Genomic DNA, 25256 nt, shown 5'->3' on the forward strand with positions numbered 1-25256 from the left:
AAGAGATGTATGGTCTGTCTTACATGTATCTGTCTTTCTGGAGACTATAAACCATGCAAAGCAGCAACATACATATTTTAGCAAAAGCAATTTGAGAGGAGTAGCATTCTCATCATTTTTGCTTTCAGCACAACTAGCAGAAATGTACAAGAATGGATTAGGATGTCTTCTGTGAAATGTTTCAAGGGAAAATCAGCCAAGGGTATACAACATGTTGTGTGCCCTTGGGCTAATCATGACCCTTCTTCTTCCATATGGCTCCAATAGCTCTTATTTAATAGTTATATATTTTCAGAATTATGTAATGGTATCCAACCAATGATAAAATACCAGTAAAGCAGTCAATGTTTTTCAATTGATTTTTCAATTTTTTCTTAGAGAATTCTTTATAAGGTGATACAGAGAAAATTACCAATAGGTAGACTAAATCCTACTTTTTAAGTTGTTTTACTTCTTCAATAAAAGTGTTTCTCTTTGTTATTCTACATGTTTCACTGAAATTAATTCTAAGGAAGAAATTAGTTATTTTTAAATTTATTTATACATAAAAAAATCCAATAATTTCCAAAAAGAAAGTTTTTGTTATAAAAGAGGGTTTTTTTAATTGAAACAATTCTTTATACATGTTTTTATACATGATTCTAGAGCTATAACTGAGAAAGTCAAATGTTAGCAGATACGAACCAACAAGGATGGAATAAAGGATGCCTGGCCTATCTGATGGTGGCTGAATATTCCGGTCCTTATCAATGGCTTGGATTGGTGGAGTAACAATGATGGGGTTCAGTTCTTCCTGGAAAAAAAAAATCAGAGGTTAGTTCAGCTTCATTAGTTCAGATAGAATCAACACTCAGATGTTATAGTTTGGATAGCTAGATAACCCTTGAGCCAGTAGTTAAACTCAGATCTTGAGATTTGTAATTTAACACCTTAGACTAGTTAATTTTAAATTTGAAGAGGGAGCAAGGTGTCCTCAAAGTCAAATGAAAAAGCACAGTAATTTCATACATAGGACTTTATATCAATAAATTTCTCCTAAAAGGAAAGCAAGGAAGAAAGATATCAATAAACTTTGAATCTTCCCTAAATAATTTAATCAAAAGAAATAAAAGGCTATCAACTATAGTTTTCCTCTTTGGCTTTAGACAAAATTTGTAGGAATAGTTATATTCTTTTCTTCCTAAATGATAGTTTAAAGTTTCACATAAATTAATTATATTAAAATAAAAGCTTTAAAAATTGATGCTTTAATTCAATAGAAATCAAAGCCCCATCATTGCATATTTCATAGAGTTAAAATTAACTACATATCATGCAGGTATGTACATTTAATTTATAATTATCTGAAAGAACATCCTGTTTAAAATTATAATACATTTCTGTAAGTCAGTGTTTCCCAGAGTGATGTCCAATGGTATCCTGTTCTGCTATCAGGACTGGCAAACATTTTTCTGTGAAAGATCAGATAATAAAAATGCTTAGACTTTGCTGGCCTGTCTCTGATGCAGCTGTTCAGCTTTGCCTTTGTAACACAAATGCAATAAGCAGGCATGGCTGTGTTGCAATAAAATTTTATTTGTAAAAATAAGTGGTGAGTAGGAGGTAGTTTGCTGACCCCAGTGTTAGATCATAATAGGTGTGCTGAAAAGACAAATGTGCACTTTGCAGAGATAAGTTCAGAAAACATCGTATGAAATAACATTTCAAAAAGTCAATTTACTGTACTGCAGGTCTTTCCAGAGACTTAGGTGAGCTAGTTTGCATAACGACTGTCAAGAACGGGGTATTACTGGTACATTTTCTAGAACTATCCATTAACATCCCCTTGAACTAATACCCTTAGAACACAGTTGGGAAAATACTGCTTTAAGTCTTTGCAACCCTCATTCCAATTATATAAGTGGTAATTTTGAAGAGAAACAGAATCTATCTCAATATTTCAGGTTCTAAGGAATTGTTACAATGTTCTTTTACATTATCTTCTCTCAAATAACATAATCTTGAAACATATCATGCACTGCTATACAAAATCAGGAGCTTCTAATCTCAGCAGAAATGTATAGCTGTGGCATTCTAAATAAAACCAAAAAAGCAATTATATTAACCATTATGCACAACGCTCAATGTTGATTAAGTTATATTAAGTATATTACTGTTATGCTATAGAAATTGTAATATTTAAAGATAATCACTGACCAATAATTTAAAGCTTACATACATTTTAGGGGCTCAGTTCAGTTTGTAATCTCTAATGGGCTCTCAGTGGTCTATGTGCTATCAATATTTTCCTATAATATTGCTAAAAATGTTCCTCTTCATCTCCCCCTTTCTTCCTCTTTCTCTCTCTCTCACATACATACCTTCCCAAAAGTCAGTTTGCTATCTATGTAATATCTGTATTTCTCCTTAAACTGAAAAACTCTGAGATTCTCCAAAGTACATGTTTGAATATAGAAGTTAAGGGTTGATCAGTCTCTCTAGACATTTCTCAAAGGAATCTGTTTTAGCTAAAGTCAGCTTACAGCTAAGCTATTTTAGTCTTGGTTCAACTAATTAAATCTGCCAGAGCCTTTCTGAAAGTGCACCTCTACTCAGACTTTGATAAGGCTTTTCAAGTAACAGGATTTTCTGCAATCCCACCCTCCTTCCCATAGTCAGGGATCCAAAGGATCCTAAAATCTCCAGCTTTTTGACATAACTTTGTTACTTATCTAGAATTTTTTAAAAATTAAATATGAGCTCTTGTATTTGAGTACTAAATGTGAACAGATCATGACATTTAGGGTATCTCTGTTGATCAGCTTCACTCTGATTATTTCTATGGAGTTGCTATGTAACCAACCCATAAGTGGTTTCAGTTTGGTAATTAGTCATATAGTTTAAAATCAGTATATACTATCTAAAGCTGCTGGAATGAGAAATGGAGTTTTAATAATTTGAAGTTATATAAACGAAAGGAAAACTAAAAATAGCATAGCAAACAAAATCAAGAGGGAGAAATGCTAATTAAATTCCTCATCTTTCATAGTTGGTTGTTAGTAAATACCATATAGTGAGAACTAAAGAAATAAAAAGAAACACGTGCTATTTAGTATTACACTGGTAAACCATCAGAAGAATTAAACATGGATATAGCAAAGTGTAAGTATGTCAAGAGAGTGGGTCTGGAGGTGAGGGGAAGTAAGATGAAAGCCATTTATTTAGAGCCATTCAGTCTTGTTTGACTATGTAGTCACCGTACTAGGTACTATCTTTAATACTATAAAGAAATAGGTAAATTGCACTAGAGAGAATAAATAAAATAAACCCTCTTGGTAAAGGCTTCAATAAGTTTATAGAAAATTGGGATAAGTGTAGTTGTCTTAGATAACTTATTAGAACCAAAATTTTGTGATGTAGAGACTAGCAACTTACCTTAAGAAAAAATTTTTCTTCTGCTATCATTAATGTTTGTCAGAAAATATAGCTTTAAAAGTAAAAAAGAATGAATTCTCAAATACTATTCCTAAGATTATCTCTCACTAGAAAAATATAGTAACAAAGGATGCTATGTTCTATTTAGGATGATAATGTTAAATGTTAAATTTTTTACACATTTTTTTCTTAAAGATAAGCAGCATTTAAGTCAGAGTTATAAAATTATATATATATTCATTAGAACTCTAGGATTCAGCCATTCAGCCTATGATACCAATCCTAATAAAAGGGCACATAATTCATTCGGTTCTTAACTCTGTATCATGAATGGGTAGACTGTCTTTAAAATAATTTTAGCCAGTCCTTATATCTTAAATAGTTTTTATTTCACCAATATAAACTAATATCTATTATTTATCATACAAGTCAATGAAGCAGTAAATTAAAAAAATAAAGACTCATTTAGTAACTAATTAGTAAATCTTTCAACCTTGGTTGAGATACAAATAACAAAAGCCTGTTTAAATTCTAAATATCTTTCAATTCAGGCTTTGAGTGATATCTTCATATGAGTAACATACACATAATATTACACTAAAACTGCTAAAGTGTTTTAAATTAAATGAAGACATTTTAATGATACCCAAGAGTGGTCTATAGAAAGCCTTGCCTGTTATGGTAGAAAAATATATTTATAGATAACTCTGCAAAGGTAAACTGAGCTCATAGAATGACTTGAATCTCTGGCATATTGTCTGCAAGTATTATAATTCTTAATTTTGACTCTAATGTCCACACTTGTATTTATATAATACTAGACTCATCATCATTGCTTAGATTTGTGGTCTATATTTTAATCAAATAATTTTATAGCATTTAGGAAGAGGACAGTTATGTTAAAATAGTAAAAACATCATCAACTATAAATATATTCTAGCAATGATAATTAAGTGATCCAAAATTTTACTGAACTATATAATTTAATACTTAAATAACTGAACTTACCATTTATTAATAAATCACTTTCATTAAATTTTATATGTGCTTTACACTAAGAACTTCTCTTTTTTCAATATCCTTAAGAAACCTTACTTAATAGCCAGTTGGTACTTAAAATCTATTATATTCTCTTTAACAAAAAAATAAGATTTAGACTACATGAAAGAAAATTTGTTACACAATTGTTAACACAATTTGTGGACATTGTTATTCTCATCTCATATTATATTGTAAGTGAACTATTTTTCCCAGAAGCTTATGAAAAAATATACTTAGCCAGATTCTTGTCTATTTTTGTATATCTGACACAAAAAAGAAATCTAACATGTTCACACATACTCTCATATAGACACATATACACTTAACACATTTCCTTAAGAGGCCCCCATCACCATATCTGTTTCTCTTTGATTAGTTCTGCTTTTTTCAAGTGGCAGAAATATCAGATTGTTTGAAAAAGTGTCAGATTATTTTGAAATGATCTCTTCCTTGTGAATATTTGAAAAATGTAAAAAATGTAATATTAGGATGGGTGGCATAGGCCAAGCCCATTCCTTTGAACTTTTTATGTGATCACAGAAGAAACACAAGTGGAACATTCACACACATCTTTGAAGTTAATATACTACAATATAGATGATGTCTGGTTCTTCTCAAAGTCTTCCAAACAGTTTTGGTAATCCCCATCCCTAAATGGAGGAGCAAGGAGCACACGTGTGGAATACTGACATAGCTATGGCCCTTGAAAATCTTATCAGCTCCTGCCTGATCACTGGAACTTTATGTCACCTTTCAAAAAAAAAACCAAAAACAGACCAAGGAACTAACAAAAAATACTCTTGTTTTATTATTTCCATGTATTCCAAGGTGTACCTGAAATTTTTTCAGATATCTTTTTTACCTTATAAACTGTGACTGACGTATTCAAAAGGTGCATTTAAATATCCTTTCAATTGCATATTTGACCTTGATATGTCTTTTTTGTCATCTTAATGTTTTGTAAACATTTCCCACCCTGGTTAACATTTAGACCCTATTAATAATGTCTCGTTGAAGAAAAGTTTCTTATTTTAATGTAGTCCTGTTTATTCCTTTCTCTTTTCATTTATACTTGGCTATTTCCTCTACCTGCACTCATACTCTGATCACCTGAGGGATAGTCAATAATTTTCCCTTATCTGTAACGATTCAGAGAATATTGTGCTCATCCATATCAAAATGTATTGAACGCTCTCGCTTGTACGTCTGAGTTTCCCTGCCAATGCCCGTCTTGAGAGCCGGAATGAGGTCTATTTACTTTCGTATCTGTAGCACCAGAAACTTATGTGGCACACAGACCCTCGAGAACTGCTGAATAAAGGGCTTCTCAGCTCTCAATTATTTAGAGTATTCTTCACCCCCATTGATCCTCACCTTGCCCTCTGGGCTTCTGTGGGACATCCAAATACACACACTGATATTTTACGAGATCTTTATGCTCACAAAGTTATTGCACACAGCTGGAGGGAAAAAATAATGTGGCCACAGGAGTGGATCAAAATACAGAGGTAAAGCTCAAAGTCCTTCACTGAGATGGACTTTTGGGTGTTACAATCAATAGTCACATAAACATTCCAGTACACTGAGTGGTGAAATCCTGTATCCTGCAACAAAACATGCCGAACTTCTTACTAGTCAATTTTTAATGAATTATTTAATTCTTCAGAGCTTGAATCCTAATTTTCAAAGTGAGGTTAATAATATCTAAATTTCAAAATTCGTATGAGGTTTCATGAAAAAAATGTATGTGAAAATAGAAAACAGTAAGTGGCATGCTTATTATATGTAAATTGTTATAGCTAGTATAGTTTAAATTGTTATTCTTTTTAATTGTGTAATAATGACATTAAAATTGACTCCAAGTTATAAACAGAGAAAGAGATGGAAATTTTTAAATTTCAAGCTGAAAGTTTATTTGAAACCAGATCTTGCATATTTTCCTGAAAATATGACACTGACATGAATCTTGAAGGTTTATTTAGGATTGCACAATTGATCAGATGTTTGAGGGAACGAAGGGGGGCTATCTACCATTACTATTTAATTTTAAACAGAGATTTACATGTAAAACCTGCAAAGCAAATTATTTAATGATTATACTTAAACATAATTTTAAGATGTGTATCAGGGAGTTGAATACTCACTCAAAATGAACATTTCATTTTACTTTGTTAAAAGGAAGCTTCAGTGAAATTCTTTTCCTATAGACTCAGACACATTACAATTTCACATTCAATTTCAAAACTCATTCCCAGGGGGAGGGCATTGCTCAGTGGTAGAGCACATGTCCAGCTTGCATGAGGACCTGGGTTCAATCCCTAGTACCTCCATTAAAAAAATAATTAAATAAACAAACCTAATTACCCCCCAATTTTTTTTTTTAATTTTAAAACCTCATTCACTACCCTTTGACTGAAAAATTTTGTGGTAACTCCTTAATTTATAAATATTCAGTAAGTTATATATATATGTATTGAGCACTTGGTGTGTGCAAAGAACTCTTAATAACTGTTCAAATTAGTGTAAAGCAAATTAGGTGAGTTCTGGAATTACTCAGGAGCTCACAGTCATGAGGATGGGGACTCAGAGTATATGAACATGAGTTAATTTAGAAAAGAATTTTATAAAGACATCAATAAATATTAAAAGAGAGCTCCGGTAGAAAACTCACATGCTCAAGTATTACGAATGAATTATTCCAAATAACAGGAATCAAAGAAATTCAACCACATGCAGCTTGAATAAAGCAGTATTTTTTTGGTTTTGTTTTATGAGGGGAGGTAATTGAGTTTATTTATTTATTTATATTTGGAGGAGTTACTGGGGATTGAACCCAGGACCTTGTGCATGCTAAGCATGCACTCTGCCACTTGAGCTATATGCTACCTCTGAATGAAGCAAATTTTGATCCATATATCAAAGGTGAGAAGAATAGAAATAAAAGATACGTCTGCATCTGATGGAGGCTTGGGCCTAAGGGTGTTTTCAAAAACCACACAACTTATGACAGATAGATAAATAGACAGACAGACAGACAGACATAGAGAGAGATAATCTAGGAACATTTTGAGGAGAGTTACTAAAGTGCATCATAAACAGTGCTGTTTAATTTTCATATAGTTGGCAATGGAAAACTTCTACAGATGATTAGCAAACATATTATTTTTTTTTTTTTTTTGCCTTTCTAATGGCAAAAATTATCCTAGAGTATCTTACAGGTACAGAAAAATACAAAGAAAAAATACTTTAAATGCTACAACCCCATAATAACCATTGTTAATATTCTGAGGTATTTTCTATCAATATTTATCATCTATGTATCATCTATCTACCTATTTACACAATGATATTTCAGCACTTTGCATGTATAAACTTTTTGTTATTTTTATCTCACATTATATTATAACCATTGTTCTAAGGCAATGAATATGCTTCAAAAACACAATTTGCAATAATGTGCAACCTTCACTAAAGTTTTAATTAGGCTTATAGTTGTACACTTAAGTTGCTTACATTGATTTGACAACAAATATAATGTGTTCATCACTGTGATGTCTTTAATTATATTCATAGGTTAAATTCCTGGATTTGGAATTTCTGGATCAAGAAATGAGCACATGTTGATCTCTTCTGTACAAATTGCCAGATGGCTTTCCAGAAAGATTGTAATGATTTATTTCCCCCTCAGTGTTGTGTGTTTATAACAGCACATACTTGTCAATACTAAGGGTGATATATATATCTGGAATATTGCTAAATAAGGGTAAGGTTTAATTTTGTATTTTTTTGGTTGATAGCATAATTTATTTGATATATTTATCTATGTTTCTTCTGTTTATTTTCTTTGCCTATTTTCTTTTTAAATTTTAGCACTTTAAAATTGTATTTCCATGGCATATGTGCATAGCACAAAAATCAACACTTTGTTACCAGTCTTAAAAATATTTTCAGTATGTTGTTTGTCTTTTAATGTTATTTGTTTTTGACATCTAGAAGCTTGGTGCTTTTATGTACTCAAATATATCATTTTTTTCCCTTTTTGACTTCTGCTTTGATAGTCTTTCACCATCTGACTATTATATAAATGTTGAATTATATTTATTTTCAGGTATTATGGTTTCAACATTTTAAATTTAATGCTTAAATTGATCAAGAAAGCTAAATAGAAAACATAATATTCACCAACCTGTGGCTGGAATTTTAGCCTATTTTTTTTAATAGAAGTACAACTAGTTTTAAAAACTCTTTGCTTTCCCTCCTTTTCCCATCTTAAATGGACATCTGCCTAAAATTTAATCTCCTTTGAAAACCTATTGATCCTATGTTTCTGTCATATTCTAGTACACTGTTAAAAATCTTAATTTTCCATGTCTACAATAATTTAAAATAGAAATTGAGATCTCCGCTATTATATAAGACCAATGAAGTTTAAAATTGTGTGTGTGTGTGTGTGAGGAAACTAGCACTGGAAAGACATACAATGACTTAAAATAAGGAATTCGGCTCCAAATAATCTAGATTTATATTAAAAAAAAAAAAGTAGCAACAAAATTGGTGGAGACAAAGATGATGAAATGCCAAATAACTGCATTTGTTAGCGTCTCTAATTCGTCACAAACGTACCTCCCAGTCCACACAGTCACACACAACCCCCCCAACAATACTGCTGTCCTTGTTAGTATCTCCACAGTATGCCTGTATTACTCTCTTTATCTTAACTGTTTCATGCTTTGAAAACTTTCAATCTGCAAAAATAGATGCTTTATAAAATCCTGCAGGTTTGTCCCCCCTTTCTTTCTACATTATCTCGGTTATTGTACTTGCTTTCTTTATCTGGTTTCTTTATCAACACAAATTAATTATATTTTTATTTGGCCATCTGATCTTTATTTTCTTATTCTCCTTGTTAACTCCTCTGTAGTCCAGAAGATTTCTCAAACATAATGAGGAGTAAGTACTCTAAGATGCTAACAATATTCTTTTGTTAACCAGGACAATATAGACTGAGTTTTGCCTCTCAATTTAGCTAGCTTCTGTGAGCTTCACCCTGTACTAACCTATAAAATAAAGAAAGTAATATTACCTTCTTTCCTATAAGATTTGATAATTAACTGAAGAAATGTTTGTAAAATACCTATGACAATCTTCCTAGCAAATTTTAAGTATTAGTTATAAATAGTTATTAACAATATTGCATTCTTTGTCTTCTGTATATTCAGTTGTATATTTTGTCTTTAATCTCTTTATAGTTTTACCATTCCAGTTCTACTTTCTTCTCTATGAGTACCTTTATTAAACCCTTAATCTAATGTTTTATATATTTAATTCTTTGAGTTTCATCTGAAACTCAAATTTTTAATAAAAAACTTATATTACTTCTAGTACATCTTCTTACTAACTTTTTTCTCTATCTTGAATATAAAATATTCTTTTTTCTAGGTTGCAGAATCTTTCATGGGATCCACATGTGTTTAAACCAGTGTAGTGATTGATTGATGCCTTTGTGACTGTAAAGGTTCCATATTTCTGTGGTGGGAACCTGAATTTCTATTTTTATTCTTGTCTGTAGTTTTCTACTTTCTCTTTCAAGACTGCAACCATCTTACAGTCGTCCTGGCAAAAAATCTAACTTAGATTCCTTGTTTCCAGTGTTGATGCTACTTTTCATCTCTTTTCTATGTCTCCATAAGCATCTCAGTATGGCTATGGACAAAGATAAATCAGGTACCCAAAAGCTACCTGCCATTTCAGTCCAGACCTTTCCACTCTAGGTTTATGAGCAGGAAAACGACAAGATAAAAGAGGTGTTAGATAAAACTGTTTTCACTTATGAATAAGATTGACATTTTGAGAGAAAGCCTTCTCCTCTAACTTTTCCAAATAGAAACATAATTGCTTTTTCTTTATTGTCATGGTTGTAGCTTTTACCTGCATTAGACCATTGCTCAGAACTCTCATGTCCCTAGTTCGTCGTATATTATACAGCAGTGCAGTCCAGAGGAAAGCATGTGGCCTTCAGAGCTAGAAAGACCAAGGTCTGAAACTGTGCTGAACACTTAATCCTTCTGCAATTCAGCATTCTAAGTGTATAATAGTAATACTAACTTATACCAATTAATGTCATGTCAATTTAATCACAGATCTTTTATCAGCTTAAAAAAGAAAGTAATTTTTGCAGTCCCTTGTATGACTGTCCCAAGATAACATTAAATAAATATTAGTTTTTAAATGTCTTCTTATTCTACTTATGTATAAATTTCTTTTTAATGTGAAATATAAGTACATTGAAGAGAAGGCCTATTACTGTTTCTTTCATTATCAGTGCCTTACTTTGTGTCTCACACACTACAGACACTCAAATACCAGTTACTCAATGAAAAAACTAAGTTTTTGGCTATTGTGTGAATTCTGGGAGTAAAATAATTGCAGCACAATAGAGCTGGTAGTTAGAAAAGCCTGAAGAAGACAACTTTGGGAAAAAGAATGACTGGTGATAAATTTTACTGGGGTTGAGTTTACTGGAGAAAAATGAATTTTAAATTCATAATTCAGAGCTGGAAAAAATAAAATGAATAGGAAGTATTTTTTAAATTTAGTAAAATTAATTCAGTGTTTTTACAGCAATTTTCAAATATTGATTAGACTGTTATTCTGTATAAGAATATGAAAATTAATGCTTTTCCCTGCATCTTTTTGAATATGTCCATGATACCAAACTAACACAAAGTAGCATATCCTTTACACTCAGCATATTAAAATGCTACAACTAACAGTAATAATAAAAATAATATGGTTCATTAAGCATATTGCCTAGCATATTGTAGATGCTTTGTGAACACTGAGAATTGTGAGAATTCTGTGGCAGTGAATCACATCTTTTACTGATTTATAGTTCTATATAATATATAATACAGACCATAGAATAATTGTTCCACAAAGTACATTCTCCTTCTGTATGAAGTCATAACCTTTTTACAGTGTCACTGATGGAATCATTTCTGAATTTTGCCACAGATATGAACTATGATTTTTGGCAGCATTCAACTTCTGTATTTGTTCACTTTGTTTTTAAATTCTACTCTTAAAGATGCTAGTGTGAATCTTAAGTTATACTGAAAAGGAATTTAAATCAAAAAATATTTCATAATCAGATGCTCCTAAGAAGATGGATATATTTGCTGTAGAACATTCATTATTAAGTATAATAACTTAGAAGATTATTTAGAATTTGAGCCCTATATATTCTTTTCCACAAGCTATTGCCAAATGGAGTCTTCTCAAGAACAGCAATAAACTATTTTGTTAATTAAAAACAGAAATATTAATCCATTGTTTTTATTGCCTTGTAAATCTGGACCAGTGAAGAAGAAATATTAGTGATTAGTGTCTTGATTTTATACATAACATTTATTAAAATAATTTTGTCACCTTACCCTGTTTATATTAAAATATTCATAATTAAATTCTTCTATAAATCAAATAATATAAATAATTGCTCCTTTTCATAACTGGTTTGAAAGATAACTGTTTTAGTGCTTTTTATCCTGGATTTTAGATATAAAATGCTGTATTTTAAAAATTATTTTTATTAACTTTTTTTTGAGTGAGGGGAAGGTAATTAGGTTTATTCATTTATTTAGTTTTAGAGGAGGCACTGGGGATTGAGCCCAGGACCTTGTGCATGCTTAGCATGTGCTCTACCACTTGCACTAATCTTACACCCTAAAATGCTGTATTTTTAATTTAATAGACCATATAGACATTTAATATTAGCTAGAGGAAAAGATGTTTGTGGCATTTTCCAGTTACATTTAATCAGATATGTTGACATTTTTAAACATAGAATCAATTTGTGCATCAGCTTTAGAAAAAGTACAATGGCAGAAATTATACCCACATTTTAATTTTGCTTCAGAAAAATTCCTGAAATTAATAAAATGGGAAATATAAATAAGTGATTTTGGATGGCCAGTATCATTATATATACATTATATCCCAGGCATTGAAAAGACTGACCTTATCCTACTGGATGTTGTTTTGGAAAACAGAACACCTTAAGCTTTTGATGTTTCTTGATACTGAAAGTTGTGTAGAGAAAAAGAAGCACCTCTTGGTACCAACAATACCTACTGTCTCACCCCAGAGGTATTCTGCATGACTCAAACAGCAAGGAGAAGAACGTGTAAAGATTATGCAAGTCTTGTCTTGGTAAATAGAACATTTATAAACAAACAATAAAATTAAAATGTATACCAGGATACACTAGTACAATAAGGTTCTAATGTTTTAAAAAGGCTCATTTTTTGATACATAAGTTGGTGGGATTATGCCTCACAAAACAGCATAAGATACTTGGCAGAGGGTGTGTAATGACAGCCCATAGCATGGCTCTCCATGCACTCTTACCCAATTTCCACAGACAGCTTCTGAATCACAAACAGAATGGGAGCTTCCCCAAAACCAAACCATTAGTGACATTTAAATCCCTGGCATACTGACGGACCCTGAAAGAATTTGGCTCTTTTTGTGGAAGCACAAGCTGAAACATTTAGTTTTAGTGTTTGAAAAAGTATGACTCGGGCTTGTTTTCAGACTTCTATTTTGTCCTTGCAATAAAGGCTACTACTTTCAACCACAACAGGGGAGCTGTTGATAACTCTGGATGCTGATGCCTGCAGGGCACTGATAGATGCTTCATAAATCTTTTCCAAATGGCATTCTTGATATTTGTCCACAGAGTCTCCAGAACCATTTGCTAAACTTTTCCATTTTTCTTCAGAAGTTCAACGAAATAGTTTTTTCTTTCCCATTTCTGCTTTGGTAGCAAGCATGTCTTCTATGTAGCATGTGCTTATTTCCCACTAAGGACATTTTTCAAAGTGTGGATGCCATTACATTTGCATAAGAAGTGTTTGATTAAAAAAAATAAAAATTCCTGACCTCAGAAAATAAATGTAATCATGATGCATGAGGATAGTTTTAGGTAATGTGCATTTTGAAAAAAAACTCAAGAAATTTTTACATACAATAAAGATTTACAAAAAACATTTTATACTCTTCTAACATTTTCTGACAATTTTCCTCCCTTCCTGATCTTTATTTCTTTCTCCATACTTTAAAAAAAAAGAAAAGAGAGAGAGATGGACAATGTCTCAAGATATGTAGCACTTGCATATCACTCCCATTGTAACTTTACTTAGACAACTCTTTATAGTACATTTGAATTTTCATTGTTCTGGCTGTCTCTTATAACAACAGCTCAGGTGTTCTTTTGATTCTTATTGTTGAAAACCATGATTGTACTCTTGTGACAAAATGTTTCCAAATATCAAAATTTGAATGATTGAGCAGCCTATTGCTAAGTTTATTCCCAAAAGTACCAGTTGAAAGTAAATCCTACTGCTAAGTTTATTCCCAAAAGTACCAGTTGAAAATAAAGTATTCAAACTAGTAGACAGGCAGCATAAGACATTCACAGACACAACTTGACTGAGTGTAGATGTTATTTTCCAACTGAATTCAGTTAACTAAGCACAGCAACAGGTAGGCTGGTCAGTAAATACGGGGAAAAAATGGGGTTTCAAATGGAAAAGCACTTTATTCCGCAACGATCTAATAAAGAACAGAGAAACTAATAATTAAGTACTTGCTTTAAGAAAAGGAGAATCAACTGACTGTACTTCAAAAAAATTTTTTTAAAAAAAGAAAGAAAAGAGGAATCAGACGGTCAGCGTTGCTTACTTAGAAAATATTTGAGGTTGGTTATCCTGATCGATTACCCCACAGTTACTTACTAAAGAAACTGAAAAGATGGGAAATAGAATGACATTTATTGATATTCTACTTGTGCTTGATTCTATATATTTAATTTTCAGAACACCATCATTATAAAATCTGCCAAAAGCTTTGAGAAGCAAATGGTACAGTTTAAATCAAAATCTGACTTTAAAGCCTGTGCTTTTTGGAGCTCTTTGATTTTCCATCATGATGTAGGTAAGGCCACTGTTTCTAGTCCTCACTTACCTGTCTGACTGCACCTCCCACTACTGTATTTCTCATTCCCTGAACTCTAGCAAATCTGGCTTTATTTTTCTGATTTTTTTTTTAAATTTTTATTGAGAAAATTCAATACATAACAATAAAAGTACTTTTTTGGTAATATAGGTCTACTGAGGAGGAAAATGGAATTCGTTTTAGGAGGAAGATAAGACTTTGCTTAACTGGGGTTCAAAGTCAGTATTCTCTATAAACAAATAGATTGTAAATGTTTATCTGTAAAAACCATTCTTTCCTCATGAGCCTAACAAAAACAAGCATCAGTCCATATTTGGCCTGTGGGTCATAGTTTGCAATTCATGTCACAATTCCTAAAGTTTACATGCTGAAACTTGGTACCCAAAGGTTTCCCAAGATTTGGCTACAATTTACTACCTTTCCATCATATTCCTCCCTTCTTCCATTCACATACTGCTCTAGCCCAACTAAAATACTTATCATTCACTGTAAACCACCTACATTTCCTCAAGTCCACTCCTTTATTCATGCTGTTCCCAACATGATTTCAGTATCAAAATAGTTTAAGGTTCTGCTCAAATGATACCTCCTTTTTGAGTTTATTCCTGAACCTCCAGCTGGAATTGATCTGCAGGGCAGGCGTTGCCTATTTAACATCGCTCGTGCATGTTTTATTTCTCACACTAGACTCTGAGTTTCTAGGGCATAAGTGCTATGGTTAGTTCATCTTGGTGTTTCTGTCAGCACATAGCATGAACAGATGTTCAGCAGATAACTGCAGAATCCAAGATTAAACACTGAAGGAGAAAGATTCACACTAGAGGCTTCCTGCTGTTGCTCAGTTCTGAGTTGCTTCCTCCTCCTCTGTTTCACTTCTAATCCATTTGTAACTAGCATCCTGTACTAAATTCCTTCAATTTAACCACATGACATGAGCCCTGTTTCTCTGGCAGACCCTGACAGATATAATTACGATAAGGGCATATAAACCACAAGAATTAATGTCACTCAGTCATCCATCAAGTACATGGAAGGAGAGCACAGGCTAAAAAGTTCTTGAAACAGTAAGTCAGATAGGAGTTTTTCACAGTTCTTATTTTTCTTATGAAAGTGTGCCAAACTTTTCTGTTTCCAGCTGTTTTGCATTTGCTATTTCTTTAAACTTCAGTCTCATGACTCAGGTCTCAACTCAAATGCCCCTTCCTCAGAGAAGCCTTCCCTTGACCACTCTAGCTAACAAAACCCCTTCATTCATTTGTATTCATATTATTTGTTGTATGTTGTGTTCACCATAATATGTATCAGTGCCTGAAATTAACTTATTTATTGACGTTTTAATTTTCTGTCTCTCTACACTAAAATGTACGTTCCCTGAAGGTATATGATCACAATCTCTATATCCCTAATACCCAAAACACCGTCTTGAAATAAAAGTCTCTCTTTCTCTCATTCTGATGATAGATAGATAGAATGTACCTATCTACAAATAATGAACTGAATCTATTTTTGGGTGATAAAAAAAGCAAAACAAGATTTTCCTTGTTAAGGAGCTTAAATTACAATTGGAGGACAAGATCAGTAACTATATAGTAAAGCGAATAATTAAAAGCAGTGCATACTGTGTGGAACTTTCCAAATTATTTGGAGAGCAGAGGTTGGATGGTAACTATGAACCTGAGCAATGTGAACATCACCTCCTACTTTTGCAGAGTGTTACAGCCTATCCTATATTTTATATTTGAGCTTCCCAGGAGCAGTGTGATGTACAGCAAATTATCCATTGTTTTTATAGAGAGGTTAAAGTGTATCAAAAGCATAAACTCAGTGGTAAATTACGGTTCCCTAAAGAAGATACATTTTGTGGAAAATATTATCTTCTTTTGTTTATTTTTTTCAGAAATATAGAACTGCTCATTGGGAAAAGCTGAATGTGGACCTAAAAATAAAAAGCCTGCTACTATTAGGACATGCATGATATTTTTTTTTTTATATTTAGTTTTCTGAAAACGTAGATTTGTTTCTTAGAATAAGAAAACTTGTGGGCTTATATGTGTAGGGCTTTATATAAATATGATTTCAGTATATGCCAATAAATCAATGGCGCTAGAGTTAAATGTCATACAAATACATTTAGCCACTGATTCAAATAAAATCGTATGATGGAAACTTGTTTTCTAGCAACATACTTGTGAAACTTACATCAAATGGGAGATATCCATATTTGCCCATTTTATATGTATAGATAATCAATTAAAAGGTGTTGAGAAACAGTTCCTAAATGCATAGTTCTGTGCATGGGGCCTGGTGCCGAACTAACCTGTCAGATGGCATCTGTTCAGTATTAGAAGAGCCTAGAGATGCTTCACACGTAAAAGATAATTGGTCAATTGGTAAACTCGCAATCTCTCAGTGATTCTTTTCCTTTTTTGGGACATCCTCCTGCACTCTGATTTTTACCCAGTATTCTAGAGCCATTTCTGCCAGTGATGAAAGACTAGAGACGAGGTTGCTTAGATACAGCAAATCCTGGAGAGCCAAGGGGAAGCTGAAGGTCAAAGAGTGGATTAGATTTATGTCTTGTTCTCGTCTGAAAACAGAACTTATTTGTTTTGCTGACAAAGTAGGAAAATATGGACAGTCAAGGAAGGGAAGATCATTTTTGCTGTAGAAATGAAATTCACTGAGAAATAACAGATATAAGGAAAAGCAATAATGAATATTATAGTAATAATCTGCATAGAATAGAGCGGCTACGAACCTAATAATCCATTTAGAATAGAGAAGCTACTGACTATTTCTTCTGCCAAAATGGGTTGAGTGATAGTTTCAACTGAGGAAAAATTCCCAAATAACCTCAAATATAAATAAGTGATAAGGGAGAGCAGAATGACATCATAACACTCGTTTAGGGGTAGAGCCAGAAGTACAATGGAGCTAGGTACTGAGCTCTCTATATCAAAACAACCTTTGTATATAAAGGTATCTCCTTAAATATTTTTTTGAAACACTTGTTTATGCACTTAATTTTTTTCTAATAAAAATAAAATAATTTGATAATAAGAAATAAAGACAATAAAATAATAACCAATATGAGTAAAGTCTCAAAATTAATAAGGACAATATTTTTCAATAAATCTGATAGCCTATTTCTCCAAAAGTCTTGTCTAGAAAGTAAGTGTATGGAACACTAATTTTAATGCTATAGTTCACAATACAAAACCTTGATATAAAATTTAAAACTCATTTTATTTTCTATTTAGCATTTGTGTTTCTTATTTCCACTTGAAATAAGAAACGTGTGCTCTCTAATATGAGCAAATTAAAAGGACACTTTTTGCCTTGTATCCTTTAAAACTTTCTTACTCACTTTCAATCTTTTAAACTGTATGTATTATAGAAAAGCTTCTTGAAAAATTATACAACTTCAGCATTTGAGGAGACAGTGACCTAGAATTACTTTAAAAGTAATCTTCACCAAAATGGAATGCTGCGGGAGGGCTAAAAATTTCACTTTTAGAAAATAACAAATTGCACGGCATTTAATAGGCCTTGCCTTGACTAAATAGGCCACAGCCTTGGAAAGAAAATTACTCTCAACACTGGCCCTCTTGCCAATGTATTGAATTCTTCTCTTTGCTCCTAACGTTTAGCTGGAGCTGTGTCCTGAGAGCTCTGAATGGGTTCAGACAGAATGTACCTTGTTTGTGATGGCAGCAGAGAGAAACGAAAAGAAATTATCATGACTAGTGCAGGAGAGTCAAATCAAAGTAAGGGTGCAGCGAATGTAACTGATTTCAGCGAGGCTAGATCAGCAGTGGAGCAGTCAAACGAGGCCGAAGGAGAAGCACACAGAGAGGAGCTGAGAAGTGGCAGAAATAAGCAGAGGGACAGCAGCTTGGAGTGATCCCTCAGTAAATTTCAGCAATGTTTAACTTTAATTCTCATGACTTTCCATTACTGCGGTGGCCCATTTAAATAATGAGCAAGGACATTGCTATAGACTGATTCTTCTTTGGGTGTTTTCTGAAACCTAGAGAAATCTGTAGGATGTGGACTCAGTTTAGTCCTAGAAACTCATTCTCTATATTCCATTCTTGTAAACACTTTACCGCTTTCAGAAATCTCTGGGCCAAGGGACAATAAACTTAACGACAAATAAGCCTCAGTCCTTTCAAAGAGAGATCAAGGAAATGGAAATAATGATTATTTCTGTATCAAGTGTAAGTATGACTTTAAAATCCAGACTAAAGTAAAAATTTTTCCTAGGAATTTTAAGGATTAAGATAGACTTTGTATAATAGTGTCAGGAGCATGGCTTCTAAATTCCCGACATTAGAAGCAAGGAAGATCGTAGGAAAGAAAGAAACCATGAACTTTAATTCTATTTTGAAGAATCATTACTTACATGATAACAATAGTGATATTTGTAAGTAATATAAAATCACAGTATGCTTTTAAACAAATACTGAAGAATAAAATAATATTTTTAAATGTAATGAGTACCAGTTTATCATATATCAGATTAACTTTATTAAAATTAATTATAGTTTTGTCACTATTATGATTTATAAACATGTCCCTTCCTAGGAAAGGCAGTAGAAAGCCTATTAATTTTTTTAAATGTTTCATTTGTATGCAGCCAAGGGTTACCAAAATAAGGTCACTCTATTCTTATTAATTTTGGTGTTTTTAAAATTAATATAATCTTTTGGATACAGGGATACCATCATACCATTGCCAAAATTTGCCTCTCTTTTCTCAAAGTTTAGAAGAATTATTTTTACTCTTTTATCTTAGTAAATTTGTGTGAACTTCTAAAACATTTTTAACAATGGTTTTAGTTGGCATCTCTGTACTGGTTCTTATGTTCTTGTGTTTTTAAATGGCTTTCTGTTCTATTGTTTACAATGATTTCTACTGTTGGTTTTGACAGATAACTTTTATAATATTTAAACAGTTACTTTATTTTTGAGCATGCTTTCGATCTAAATGTTGACTATTAATGTGGTATTAAAATTTTAGGGACAAAACATCTACAAAATATTTGTAAATCATTTAGAGAAAAACTATAAAGAAATAAAATTTTTAAAGGGAATATATATCACTACATATAAAATATAAAATCTATGAGATCTTACCTATATTAGGGTAATCATTAGCCATGAAAAAGGTACAGAGATTTTCAATTACATAAAATTTCAAACATATGAATAAAAAGATATTAGTAACACATTTAGTAAATCGATTACAGGTTACGGAAATACACTGCCATCTATCAGAATTAAAGCCTGATACCTGAAGTAATACTAATATAAACTTAATGATAATAATACTGCTTTAAGTAAATAAGAAAAAGAAAATGACCAATTGGAAAAACTGACAAAATTATGAACAGACAAATCACAGATGAGTTAATCATATGGCTTACAAACATTTGGGGAAAAAAAAATACTCAGCTTCATTGAATTTGGGGATATAATGAATGGAACCATTAAAAAATGTATTACATCTATACCTGAGAATCTTTAGATATTTTCAACAGAAATATCTATTCCAATAAAAAATGTATTTTTACTTTTTAAAAAGAAAAGCGAAATACCTAAAAAACGTGTACATTAATGTTTCTATTCCAAAGAAACACATATACACATACTTATTATATAAGTATTAAGAACTGAATGTTAGAGTATACATCAGTCAGAGTCAGAGGAAGAAAAGAAAGGAGAACAGAAAGCAAAGAGGGAAAATGAGCGCAAAAAATATTTCCATGAATAAAACAGCAGGTGTAAGTGGGAAATTATCTAACTATATATGCATAAATAATAAATTTAAAAATCGTTATCACTGTGTGATAGGCTGTCAATAAATTTTATTTCCTTCCTCACAACTGGATACATTATTTTATGTATAATTAATAAACACAAACAAATAACACAGTATTGAAATAGTTTCCACCCAGAAGAAGGAACAAAGTACTTAATTTCTCTTATTTAAGTTGAAGTAGCTTCTCCGATAAATCAAAGTTATTTACCATTCTCTTTTTCATGGATCTTAAGAACCCATATGCCAATGACAATAAAGCATCTCTTCCCCTTCTCATTACCCTGGCCTTTACCTAACATTTAAAAAAAAAAAAAATTCTAAAAAGGTGATTGGTCTTTTAGAGACAAAAGAGGGAGATAAATATTTTGCATAGTGGGTCTTAGACTCAGACCTTTTTTCATTGTTTATTATTGTATTCAGCATCACATTCAACCTGTCAGAATGTTGGATATTGGCTTGAAAACATTTCCTACGTTTATTCTTTCAGGAGGTTGATGTTAAAAATAAACCGCACTCAATTGAAACACAAGCCCAAGGAGACGACTGGTGTATGTTTTTCAATGCTGCCAATCCAGTGAAAATCAAAGGAGGTGATGGGAAATGCGAAATTAGTGTCATATCTTTCCTTCTTTCTCATCGATAAATCGAATAAATCCCCTGTATTCGTTAATGTTCACTGCTATAAAACATGACTATCCCAATTTCTATGGCCCAGTATAATAGATGATAATCTCTCACTTAAAGTTCAAGATCTTATTTAGTGACTCAGGCTGATGGAGGCTCTCTCATTTCCTATTCGTGGTTTCCCAGATTACGCTAGGGAAAGAGTGAAATTTTATAGGCAACTCTACAAAAGAGAGAATTTAGCTCTTTAAACTGAGTTCCTGATTCACTCAGTGAATAAACTTTTGTTGGAATCTAGCATACTAATCACTGGACTGGATGTTAGGATACAATAAACATCTTTAACACATACCTGAGCTTCTCATCACTTAACGTTTTATTGAATGAAAGCATTAGGAAGACCACTAACTTTGTCTTGTGGTCAAGGAAATCTTCATTGATTAAACTTTTCCTTCATTAATAGGATTTTCCAAAACTAGCAGGGTATGAAGGTCTATGACATATTTTTAAGAGCATTTCCTTACCTGCCTTGGATATGATAAGACTATTTGATACTTTCTCTATTTCCAAGATCCTTAGAACATATCCTGCACTAAATCTGAGTATCTCTCAGAAATTTTTCTTATTCTAGCAAGTATAGCTGCATTGTCTCAATATCATAATCATGAAAAAGTGAGCAACTGGAAATTTAATTTGGAGCGTATGTAAGAAACATTCAATTAGTTCTAGTTGTTGTTAGGCAGCATGTGTTCAGCTTTCAGTGAAGGTGAACAAATGAAGATAAATGAGAGACTGAACGAAAACAATTCAATATGCGTTTTTAAGAAACAATATTATTAAAGAGCATGTGTTTTCTACCGAACAAAAGCAACCGATCTTTTTCTCAAATTGCTAGTTAGTGAGGTGTACCAAAACAATTTTGTAAATAACAATGAATACAGTTTAATGAATCAGAGTGAAGAGTAAATAACATACTTTATTCTGGCAATGATATTCTAGGCACAGAAAGTTTGAAAAAAAAAAGGTGAAAAGAATTGCATTGCTATCTGATCATGGTGTTTATTAAATTGCTTTTTCTATATATGACAAGCTTTACAAGCTGTTGGAATTGTCTCCAACAGAATAACTATAGTGAAAGCCATATGAAATGCATTATATAATATGATTCTTCACTTGACATGCAGGTATAATCTCATGTGCAATTCAGGCAAAAGTAAGGAATTCAACTGAAAGTTCCATTTGTTACAATTTGATGATTGTGATTAAAGAACCATAAAAATTTTATCTTTGACATTTCATTTTTCCTTCACAAAAGCAGTCTACCACAATTTCTATGGTTTTCTTTCCTCTTAACTCTGGTGTTACCCATCACTGCGGGGTTTCTCTTTTTTAGGGATAAGAAACTTACAATCAACTGTTTCTGGAGAATCATTTGATTTTATCAACAAGGGCCCATAAATATATTAAAAATTCAGGATGTTCTATAGAGATTGCTAAATAATACATATAATACATTTGGGAATGATCAATATTATGATTATGACTATAATTGTAAAATATGTCTCCTGAAGTGAATTATTGTGCATTTTGTCTTTGAAATGTTCATTCTAACTTTGAACTCTTTTAGCACATTGTACTGAGGGTAACAAAATAAACTGGCTTATTGGATAATTATTTGCCTTTGATCTTAATATTCCTTATGAGATTGTTATTCCATTGAAAGAGGGGGCGCTTTCTATCATTGCATCCACCACAGCAACCAGCACATTGCCCAGAACATAGTAGGCATTTGGTTATTATCTATTGAATAAATGAACAAATTAGATATTATGACAGTTACCACTCTTGTCTCTTAAAAAAAAACGCTTCCCAAATTGTGTCAACTGTTTCCCGAGTAGCCTTGGGAATTCTTTGGAAGAGGGTGAGGATCAGTGCTGGGCTGAAGCTACAAAGGTAGTTTTCCCTCCCAAAACTTCAGAGTATCTTCATTGTTGTTTGTTTTTTACGGAGCTCTAGCTACATGCAGTGTAATAAAAATTGTATCATTTTGATTTTCAGCACTGATTCTAACTTGTGGTGCATAGTAATAATAATATATTACATTCTATCACTTTGTAAGAAAAACACATTGTAAAGGGTTTGACTTTGCCGTCTTCTTTCCCCTCCACCCCCAAACACTCATAGCGGAATTAAGAATTACTTGGTGACTACTCAGTACCAGGAAATGTTTCAGGTACTTGAGCTATAATGGTAAACCAAGCAGGCTCTGCACTAAAAAAAGTGCATTTTAATGAATTTTATAAATGAAGTCAGAAAATAGCTAAATAAACAAACAAAAAAAAATGTCAGATGTTAATTAGTACTGTAGAAAAAAAAAAAAAGGTCTGTAATAGGTGAAGGGCATCCTGGAAAGTGAAGGATTCTTATTTTATATAGTCATAAAAAGTCTTCTTATAGTTATCACTTAGTTACCATTTGAGAAAGTCCTAAAGAAAGTGAGAGAGGCCAGACGTGGGGATACCCAGAGAAAGGGGGTACCACACAGAGGGAGTACCAGACAAAAACCTGAGAGAAAACATCTGCTCTGCTGGGGCGTGTGGCTTGAGTGAAAAGAGCAATGATAGGAGAATCACAGGAGATAAGGTCGGAGAGGTAGTCAGGGGCAAGTTCATGGAGGGTCTGAGCTTAAGAACAGACTGCATGCCTTCTCGTATAGAAGCAGCTGAGATTTCCTAGTAAGGCCGAATTGTACTCTCTCTAGAAATGGTCTGTGATTATAGTCTTCAACTGGTGGACTCTCCAATGACTCTTGCTTCCATGCAGATGCACTAGTACTTAAAATCTGCATATATATCATCAAGCATTAGCTGGCTAATATTTTGACAAAAATCACATCAACCATTCTTATAGTGCAATCACTAGGTATTGGTGTTTATATACATCATAACACTTAATTCTCATATAAAACCTATGTGATAGGTCAGTGGAAGTATAATTTTCACACTGCAGATGATAAAGCAGAGAGTTAGAATGGTTAAAAAAAATCTTGCCTAAGTTTACAGCTAAAAAGTGTAGAAAAAGGACAGAAATTAGGTCCACCCCCTATAAAGGCCAGGAGAGGTGGGAAGAGAGAGGAAGAAGAGAGAATATAAACACATCATTTACGATGACATCCTGTGTGTCCTGCATGTACCGTGACAGGATTTTATACACATTATCTCACTTACCTAGGCCTGAATCTGTGAGGACTGAGAGTTTTAGTCTAAAGACTTGATCAGAAGCTATACGCTGAATTTCTAACTAGCTCCCAACTACCCAAGATTAATGGATTACAACCAGAAACGTGGTTTTCTAACTGTTCTCTGAGAAGTCAAAAGAGTCTTTTCCAGTGGCCATGACGGTTGGAAAGAGGGGTGCTCCCAGTGATTTCCTCTTTACATCCAGAGATTCCTTATAAGATTTAATTAAACAATGTCTTAAAATGTCTAGCTTAACAGATCTTTCAAGATCTTGCAAAGTATCACATATGCCCTGAAATGGCTAAGAGTTCTCTCTTGTGATATACCTGGATGGGGTCCTTAGTGCAAAACCTCCAACTCAAAGACATACATTTTGTCAGCTTGAGCTGGCATAAAAAAAATCACAGATTGTGTGGTTTAACAACTGATACTGATTTCTCATAGTTCTAGAGGCTGGAAAGTCCAAGATCAAGGTCCTGGCAGATTTGGTTCCTGGTAAAGACTCTTCACCTGGCTTATAAATGACAACCTTCTCACTGTGTCCCAACAGCAGAGGAAAGACCTCCGGCCTTTCTTTTTGTTTATAAAGACACTTAGTACATCACGAGGACCACACCCTTATGAACTCATCTAAACCTAATTATCTCCCAAAGACCCCATTTTCAAATACTATGAAAATGGGGTTAGGATTTCAAGGTACAAATTTTCGGTCCATAGTGCATTTACTCCTTCAATTAACACTTCAACTGAGTGCACGCCATTTATGATTATTTACAACTTCTGGGCACTTTCTTCTTTTTTCTAACATTTTCATTGGGTAATGAAATCTTCTTTCTTAGCATTTTATTTCATAGTCTGCAATCTTTTCAATTCACCTGAATAGTCAAGTTGAATATAAATTCATTTCCAGTAATCCCTAAAAGTTAATAGATGATCTTAAAAGGAAAAATGTTCAGATGTAGTCATTAAAACTAGTAAAACTGCAACTTCATAAAATTTCACTTCTTTTATACTGTTACTTTCTTGATAACGCTCATATATTTTTGGTTCCAACTACTCACACTAACAATGAATATATGAATTGGTCGACTTCTGTGTATT

General features: G+C 32.6%; 1 protein-coding gene across 3 annotated transcripts in view; it reads right to left on the reverse strand.

The window, feature by feature from the left end:
• The window catches only part of PCDH15 (protocadherin related 15), a 721184-nt gene that overhangs the window by 268786 nt on the left and 427142 nt on the right, over positions 1 to 25256 (reverse strand). For all 3 annotated transcript variants that reach the window (XM_074374029.1, XM_074374028.1, XM_074374030.1), the window contains exon 9: positions 685 to 793. In XM_074374029.1, coding sequence (XP_074230130.1) covers positions 685 to 793 — 109 coding nt within the window. The remainder of the gene's footprint in view (positions 1 to 684; positions 794 to 25256) is intronic.

The sequence above is a fragment of the Camelus bactrianus genome, chromosome 11 (genome assembly GCF_048773025.1).
Source record: "Camelus bactrianus isolate YW-2024 breed Bactrian camel chromosome 11, ASM4877302v1, whole genome shotgun sequence".
Taxonomy (NCBI): domain Eukaryota; kingdom Metazoa; phylum Chordata; class Mammalia; order Artiodactyla; family Camelidae; genus Camelus; species Camelus bactrianus.